General features: G+C 44.1%; 1 protein-coding gene across 1 annotated transcript in view; it reads left to right on the top strand.

Annotated features, from left to right (window-relative positions):
* The first annotated feature begins 558 nt into the window (after positions 1–558).
* DENND6A (DENN domain containing 6A) overlaps positions 559–8,769 on the top strand; it is a 47,129-nt gene continuing 38,918 nt past the window's right edge. The window contains exon 1 of the mRNA XM_056129535.1: positions 559–876. Coding sequence (XP_055985510.1) covers positions 640–876 — 237 coding nt within the window. The 5' untranslated portion in view covers positions 559–639. The remainder of the gene's footprint in view (positions 877–8,769) is intronic.

Here is an 8,769-nt window from a genome sequence, read left to right as displayed (position 1 = left end):
ATACTTGTTGGCTAATTACATAACCTCTCAGAAAGCCAGTTTCCTGAGTTATAAGGAGAGAGCAATAATGATGTCTGTTAGCCACGCCGTGATGATTCAGTGAGGTCACATTTGTAAAGCCCTTGCTTGGATGTTGCCAACTATTACCATAATGTTTTTGCTTGTTTGGGGGGGCCACGCCCGGCAGTGCTCCGGGTACCGAGGTCCTGGGATGAAATCAAGCGCAAAGCATGTGCTCAACCCCCTTTAAGTCAGCTCCCTGGTCCTCATAATATCTTAATAATGTAATAATATCTTGTAATTATTAAATGTGTCATTCCAGCTGGCCGCAGGATGGTGAAGGCAAGTACTTATAGGAAAGAAAAAAAAGAAGCCACGGTTTCAGCCGCTTTTCTAAAATGTCTTGAAGGTCAAACGACCAGGGGCGGGGCTGAGAATCCCGGCGAAGCCCTCAGCGTGACGTCGTCGGGTCCCTCAACGCCCCGCCCCTGGACTCCCAGGGTCACGTGAGCGGAGGCCCCGCCCCGGCCGAGCCCGGCCGCCCCGGCTGCCGCGGAGCCTGCTGCGCGTGCGCGGGCCCGAGCGCGCTCTGCGGCGCGGTCCGCAGTGGAGGCGGCGCGGGCGGAGAGGGGGCGGCGGATGGCGCTGCTGGGCCTGGCCGGCTCGGGGCCCAGCTCCCGCGAGCCGTTAGACGAAGCGGTGGCGGCGGCCGAGGAGCGCGAGGCGCCGGCCGTGGTGGCGGCTGGAGCCACGCCAGAGGACGAGGAGGAGGACGGAGGCCGAAGCCGGGGCCTGCTGCGCTGGGACGGCTTCTCGGCCTGGCTGCACTGCGTGTGTGTGGTGGGCTTCGACCTGGAGCTGGGCCAAGCCGTGGAGGTGAGGCCCGGCCGCAGCTTGCCCCGCGCCCTGTCCACGACCCCCACGCCTAGTGGCTGGAGCAGGTGGGGCCGGCTGGACCCCGGCCGCCGCGCATCCGGGCGTGGCTGGCAGCTCCCGAGCCGCTCGCCCGGGCCGCGCTCCGCCTGCTGTTCCCGTGGGAGGCTTGAGGGCCGCGGTTTGGGGTGAAGAGTTCTCTAGGCCCCTCCCGAATACTTGTTGATGTTCTTTTCTTTTTTTACCCGGAGTCCTGGGAAATAACCAGAATGGTTAGCGGTACGCCCGGAGAGGGCTGCCGGCGGGATGTTTGGATCTTTGAGGAGGGAACGATGCCCCTGACATATGGTGAACTGGAGTGGCCAAACTTGATGAACCAACTCTTGTAGACTTGCAAGATCATCTTGGTCGTTTGCAGTAACTCTGTAGAGCAGTCCACTCCACTCACTCGAAATGCACTGTTTTCCCCTTTTGTTCCTCGTGTCTTCGTTTCTTGCTGTTCCTTCCAGAAATTGCGACCAAGAGACAAAAGGGGAAATCATTTGCTTGTGAATGTACTACATTGGAAGTCTTATCTACTCTTAACATTGTTTAGTGTTTGTTTCTGCTTTCAGTAACATAGTATTACATTGCCTTTCTTTGTGTGACCAAGAAAAAAACTGTTTTCCTGCGATGACAGGTGGTTGTGCGGTTTTTGTTTTAAACATCCCACCCCCTCTGTTATGATTTCTGGCTCTTGCACACACTTGAATTTGCAGTCCAACACGGGGCTTGCACTTTCGGTCGCGTCGCTTGCACATGTTTTAGTTGTGGTACTCTCTGAGGATCACGCACTTGGTTTGGTACTTGGACACTAAATCCAGGTGCAGGCGCACACTTGACAGCTAGGGTCCCATACTGCGCCTCCTAGGGGGGATACCTGGACTTGAACTCTCAGTATCAGGGCAGCATCGTAAGCGCAGTACTGCTGATGTGCCCCCTGCCCCTTGTTTTCTTATTTTACTCCTGGCTTTGTGCTCAGGGATCACTCCTGGCAGCTCTGGGAACCATATGTGGTGTGGGATGACGGAATCGTGCATCCTGTTTGCAAGGCCAGTGCCTTAACCCCTGTACTATCTCTCAAGCCCCCCACCCCCCCAGGTTTTAATGAACTACGTTATTTGTGGGGGGACCCGACATTCAGCGATGTTCAGGGATTATTCCTGGCTCTGCGCTCAGCGATCACTACTGGTAGGGCTTGGAGTACCGTATATGGTGCCTGGTTGACTTCGTTCAAGGCAAGCTTCCTACCCACGGTACTATCTCCAACCCTCGTTCTGATTTTTGTGGCATGAATTGACTGGTAATTGGCCAGGGAGTATTTTCTTACTGCAGAAAATACTGCTTTTGTATTCACCCTGTCTTGTCTGTTTTAGGCACTTTGGAACACATTAAGTTCCCAGTAAGAGCTAGACGTTATGTTGGTGACTGGCACACCATTATTAGCGAGATGCTTTAACTTGTGTATAGGGACTATAGTTTAGGAGAGAACCAAGAATTGGTGTAACAGATAGGGACAAATGCATGTATAGCACATAGTGGTCAGTAAATTCTAGTTACAGAACTGGTAAACTTGAGCTTTTTATTTTTTATTGAGTAAGAAACAGTTTCCAAAGACTTTTAAGATATTTATAAGCCATCTCTTATTTACATGCTATTCTGAAGTTCTACGTAAAATAGAATTTTACCATAAGGCATAGGATTGGTGGACTTACTTGCATTTGTAATAGCTAAAGGAGGTAATTTTGAACTGTCATCATGTGGAACATTCTTTACTAGTTTCTGTTAATTTACTTTATTTGTAGCCTCTTCGGTAGTGTTCAGGAACCCTGGGGTTCCACTCCCAGAAATAACTGGCGAGGTGCATGCTGGGATAGGTGACATGGTACGATCAGGGCCACACCTGTCAGTGCTAGAGGCTGGGTGCAGTGCTGAAGGTTGAACTCGGTGTTCCTGAGTGTGGAGCATGCACTTTCAACCCTTTGAGCTATATCCATGATAATTTTTTTTTATGTAATTCTGTTTTCAGGCCACACCCAGTGATGCTCAGGGCATACTCCTGGCTCTGTGAGAAGTGATCACTCTTGGTGGGGCTCAAGGGATCACACGGTGCTGGGAATTGAACCTGGGTTAGCACAGTGCAAGGCACCCGCTGTAGTACAGCACCCACTGTACTATATTTTCTTGGGGGGGGGGACCAGTTAAATACCAGCATAATTAAGGTGCTACAAAACTAAATTATTAAAGAATTTTTAATTTTTTTGTTTGTTTTTGAGCCATACCCAGCAATGCTTTAAATATATATTTGAAAATATATATTTAAAATGCTATTGTAAAATGTATTCTTTCTTTTGGAGGTTGCTAGGGATAGAATTCAGAGCCTCACACATGCAAGGCATATGTCTACCACTTAGCTGTATCCCTAGCCCTGTGCATTGTTTTCCATTATAGTTACATCAAGGCAAAAATGGATAGGAAGTTGACTGAAGTGACACAAGAAGGTGAGAATATACTTGTATTTGGGAAATGACATCCCAGCTTTTTATAATGTACATGAGACCTCAATAGGAAGAAATAGAGACTTTAATTTAGGGTTCAGATCTAAACTACCTCTCTAATGTGGCCCAGATTCAGACCTGACACAACATGATCTCCCCATCCCCAAGCAGAGAGGAGTAGCTCTTGAATACCATCAGAGATGCCAAAAGAACCCAAAGGAAAAAGAAACTCGGTTTAGTCAGTAATATTCTGGAACCCACTTACATTATCCTAGTGATGATCGTTGAACCTTCAGCTTGAGGAAGCCTTGTTGAGATTGTAGTGCCATCACAAAAAGTATCTTTGCAAAATGTTCACAAGTGCATAAGCAATGCCTCTTATTTTCACTTAAATCCTTTCTGAAGAGAAACACTCTAGGGCAGTGTTATCAAGATTCGGAAGAGTGATAACAGCCTCAGATGCAATTGGGTGGCACTTCTTATATGTTTCCAGGAGGCTGCTGAGTGAATCTTTTTTTCTCCTATAGAGGCAGTTGCCCAAGTAAGTTTGGGCATTCTGCTCTAGGATGGATCTCCTCAGTTAGAATCCGTATTACTTATGGATTTTGGCCTGATGTTGAGATCTTTAATCCATTTTGATCTGACTTTTGTGCATGGTGTTAGGTCGAGGGCTAAACCCATTTTTTTGCATGTGGTTGTCCAGTTATGCCAGCACCATTTGTTGAAGAGGCTTTCCTTGCTCCACTTCACGTTTCTTGCTCCCTTATCAAAGATTAGATGTTCATACATTTGTGGTTGTGTGTACGGATTCTCCACCCTGTTCTATTGGTCTGCAGCCCTGCCTTTGTTCCAGTACCATGCGTTTTTAAGTATTACCGCTTTGTAGTAGAGTTTGAGGTTGGGGAGGTTAATACCTCGCCATGTCTTTTTCCCAAGAATTGCTTTTCTATTCGTGGGCATTTGTTGTTCCACATGAATTTCAGGAGTGCTTGATCTATTTCTTTGAAGAATTTCAGGGGTATCCTTATTCGAATCGCATTGAATCTGTATAATGCTTTGGGGAGTACTGCCATTTTGACAATGTTAATTCTACCTATCCATGAGCAGGGGATATGTTTCCATTTCCTCATGTCCTCTTTTATTTCATGGAGTAGCATTTTGTAGCTTTCATTGTAGATGTCCTTTACCTCTTTAGTTAGGCTGATTCCGAGGTATTTGATTTTTCTGGGGCACGATCGATATGAGGCTAATGGTATCTTCAAAGACGACACTCCTCTGACCAACCAAGGGGAAACAGAGATAAACAAATGGGACTATCTCAAATTAAGAAGCTTCTGCACCTCAAAAGATACAGTGATCAGAATACAAAGACAACCTACAGAATGGGAAAGGATATTCACCAAATACCATCCGACAAGGGGTTGATATCAAGGATATACAAAGCGCTGGTTGAACTCCACAAGAAGAAAACATCCAACCCCATCAAAAAATGGGGTGACGAAATGAACAGAAACTTTCTCAAAGAAGAAATCTGAATGGCAAAAAGGCACATGAGAAAATGCTTTACATCACTAATCATCAGGAAGATGCAGATCAAAACAACAATGAGATATCATCTCATGCCACAGAGACTGGCCCACATCCAAAAGAACAAAAGCAATCAGTGTTGGTGCGGATGTGGGGAGAAAGGGACTCTCCTTCACTGCTGGTGGGAATGCCGACTGGTTCAGCCCTTTTGGAAAACAGTATGGACGATTCTCAAAAAATTAGAAATTGAGCTCCCATTTGACCCAGCAATACCAATCCTGGGAGTATATCCTGGAGAGGCAAAAATGTATAGTCGAAATGACATTTGCACTTCTGCACTGTTCACAATAGCCAAAATCTGGAAAAACCCCGAGTTCCCGAGAACAGATGATTGGTTAAAGAAACTTTAGTACATCTACACAATGGAGTACTATGCAGCTGTTAGAAAAGATGAAGTCATGAAATTTACATACAACTGGTACTACATGGAAAGTATTGTGCTAAGTGAAATGAGTCAGAAAGAGAGGGATAGACATAGAACGATTGCATTCAGCTGTGGAATATAAAGTAACAAAATAGGAGATTAACACCCAAGAATAGTTGAGATAAGTAACAGGAGGTTCACTCCATGGCTTGAAGGACAGCCACATGTGCCAGGGGAAAAGGAAGCTCAGACAGAGAAGGGAGCACCAAGTAAAGGGTGTGGGAGGATCCTCCTAGGATGGGAGATGCATGCTGAAAGTAGACTATAGACTGAACATGATTGCCACTCAATGCCTCTTTTGCAAACCACAGCACCCGAAAGGAGAGAGAAAACAAAAGGGAATGCCCTGCGACAGAGTGGGGTGGGACTGGGGAGATGAGGTGTGGGAGGGACACTGGAATCATTGGTGGTGGAGAATGGGCACTCGTGGAAGGATGGGTACTCGATTCTTGTATAACTGAAACCCAAGCACAAAAATTTGTAAATCTACAACTGTACCTCATGGTGTTTCACTAAAAAAAAAAGAATCCATATTACAATGGGCATATTATTTAGTTTGTGTGAGTCTCATAGGCATAAAAGCTGTGAAATTTAGATTAAGTTAACATTGGTCAAGCATTGGAAACAGTACCTGGAGCCCAGGAAGGCCCTTGTAATACTTTGAGAAGAACTGAGCTAAAGCAGCACAGGACAACTTATTCTGAGGAGACAGTGGAGTTTCAAGGTATCCGAGGTGCAAACCTAGTGGAAGACAGAAAATAGCTAGAGCCCTGGATTAGGGGAAACCACTTACTCTTGTTTTTGCACTTACTCCTGCCCTGCTTGTCTTTCTGTGACCTTTATGATGGAGTTGCCCTTTCCAGCTGTTTGAATGAAAAGAGTGAATATCACTCTCACTCTAGACATCTGAGGGAATGTTCTTAGCTCTGATGTGGGGCAGATTCTCACTCTACTAAAACCAGCTGAAGGGGCTGGAGCAATAGCACAGCGGGTAGGGAGTTTGCCTTGCATGCGGCCGACCCGGGTTCAATTCCCAGCATCCCATATGGTCCCCTGAGCACCGCCATGGGTAACTCCTGAGTGCAGAGCCAGGAGTAACCCCTGTGCATCACCGGGTGTGACCCAAAAAGCAAAAATAAATAAATAAAAATAAAACCAGCTGAGCATCGCAATGTTGGGAGAGTGGCCTTTTTCATATAAACATTTGGTAGAGGCCTTGTCCAAGTCCAAGGTGAGTAGGAAAGTGAAGGGTATCTTTAGTGTAAGAATAGAATGCGAACTGTATTGGCTAAGGGACATATGCTTAGCTTCTTCCTTTTCCCTTAAGGTGAGCCAGATGGTTTAATATGAAATCCAAGTATTCTCTGGAATAAGGTTTCAAATCCCTTGGATTTTATGTTCTCTGTCACTTTTAGCTCTGAAATTATCTGTAAATAATAAAACCTTAATCGTTTGCATCCAGAATTGCCTCATTTATTCCAGTTTCTCCCATGATTAATAATAAGCTTATTTTTGAAAATTTCACAAGAAAGAAAATTATACTTGAAACCTCAATTATAATTCTGAGACCATTGTTATTGATACTTAGCATTAGTTTTTGCTAATGCTGTCCCCCCTACATATTTTTTTTTCTTTTTGAGTCACACCTGGTGTTGCACAGGGGTTACTCCTGGCTCTGCACTCAGGAATTACTCTTGGTGGTGCTCGGGGGACCATATGGAATGCTGGGAATCGAATCGGGGTCAATTGCATGCAAGGCAAACGCCCTTCCTGCTGTGCTATTGCTCCAGTGCCCCCTACATAATTTTTTTTAATCAAGAATTACTTCAACTATTAGAAGCAGAAATAATTGCAAATAAAGTGAAGTAAAAGACAAAGTGATTGTAAGAAGATTGTAGGAAACAGCTGGAAAGCCTTGGGCTTTTGCCTTTCTTTCATAGTGTGCTTTTGTCTGTTTGTCTTACATGTTTGTTCCACTCTCCATATTGAGATCAATGTTCCCTGAAGAGTCTCAGTTTGGTTTTGTTTTTTAATTTATTTGGGGTTACTATGATTGTAGCCAAATTCTAGTTTTGTGTTCTGGAATCAGGATGAAGTTTAAAGCAATTACTGGAGTATTTGATCCGTCAGCAGCTAGGTGCCCCTTTTCTAGCCAGCTGTGATTAAGAGATAAGGTTTCAGGATTAGAGATGGCCTGTTAGTCTAGCAGAGGAGCCTAAAACTGGTCTAGAGAGCAGTTATCTGCTTTTATTTGATTATTGATTAATGTTCTCACAACTTGACAAATCATTAAAGATTCTTCATAAACATTTATGGAACCCCATATTTTATTTAACCATTTTTAAAATTTGTATATTTATTAGTTCCTTTTTTTCTTCATAGTGTAGAGTGTGTGTGTGAGGCGAACGTGATAACCACTGCACTACGGAGCCTGGCAGGCTACCCATGACGTATTTGGTATGCCAAACAACAGTAACAACAAATCTCACAATGGAGACGTTACTGGGCCCACTTGAGCAAATTGATGAACAACGAGAGGGCAGTGCTACAGTGCTACAGTGTAGAGTGTTATTTAATACCTATATGATAACTTATAAATAGTCTTTATTTAGGGCCTTATAACTTATAAATAGTCTTTTTTTAGGGCTTTTAAGCCCTTTGAACTTGGTAGAATGTAATGACATTTCTATACATTTTTTTGGTGGAGTAAGCATTCATTGTTACTTAGGGCCTACAGACTGCTTAAAGGATACTTCTAGATATTACTTTTTTGTGTTTATTTCTTTTTTCTTTTGGGGCTGTACCCTGCTATGCTCTGTGACTACTCCTGGCTCTGCACTCAGGAATTACTCCTGGTGGACCATATGGGGTATTGGGGATCAAATCTGGTTCTCGTGCTGATAGTGGGATATGTGCATTGGTGAAGGGGTGGGTGCTGGAACATAATATGATTAAAACCCAATCATGAACTCATAAGCAGCTTTGTAATTGTGTATCTTGCTGTGATTCAATTAAAAAACCTTTTTTTAAAAAATATGGGTCTCATGCAAGGTAAGTGCCCTACCCATTGTACTATCTCTCCAGCACCCCCCCACCAGATATTACTTAAAACCATATTTTTAGTAAATTTATATTTATATCTAACTACAAAAGTAATTCAGCTTCCTCTAGTCAGTATTTTATCTAAACATAGTTAAACAAAACAAATTAAGAAAATAACATCGGTATACTATTTGTAAGAGCAGAAAATTAATTTCTCCAGTTTTTCTAGGAATGATTTTTTTATTTGGGGTTCAGTCCAGCGACCCATATCACATACTGGTTTCATAGACCACCTCAGTCCTCTCC

Source organism: Sorex fumeus, unplaced genomic scaffold (genome assembly GCF_029834395.1).
Source record: "Sorex fumeus unplaced genomic scaffold, SorFum_2.1 ptg000072l, whole genome shotgun sequence".
NCBI classification, from domain to species: domain Eukaryota; kingdom Metazoa; phylum Chordata; class Mammalia; order Eulipotyphla; family Soricidae; genus Sorex; species Sorex fumeus.
The sequence above is the reverse complement of the archived record's forward strand: the minus strand, read 5'-3'. Positions and strand labels throughout refer to the sequence as shown.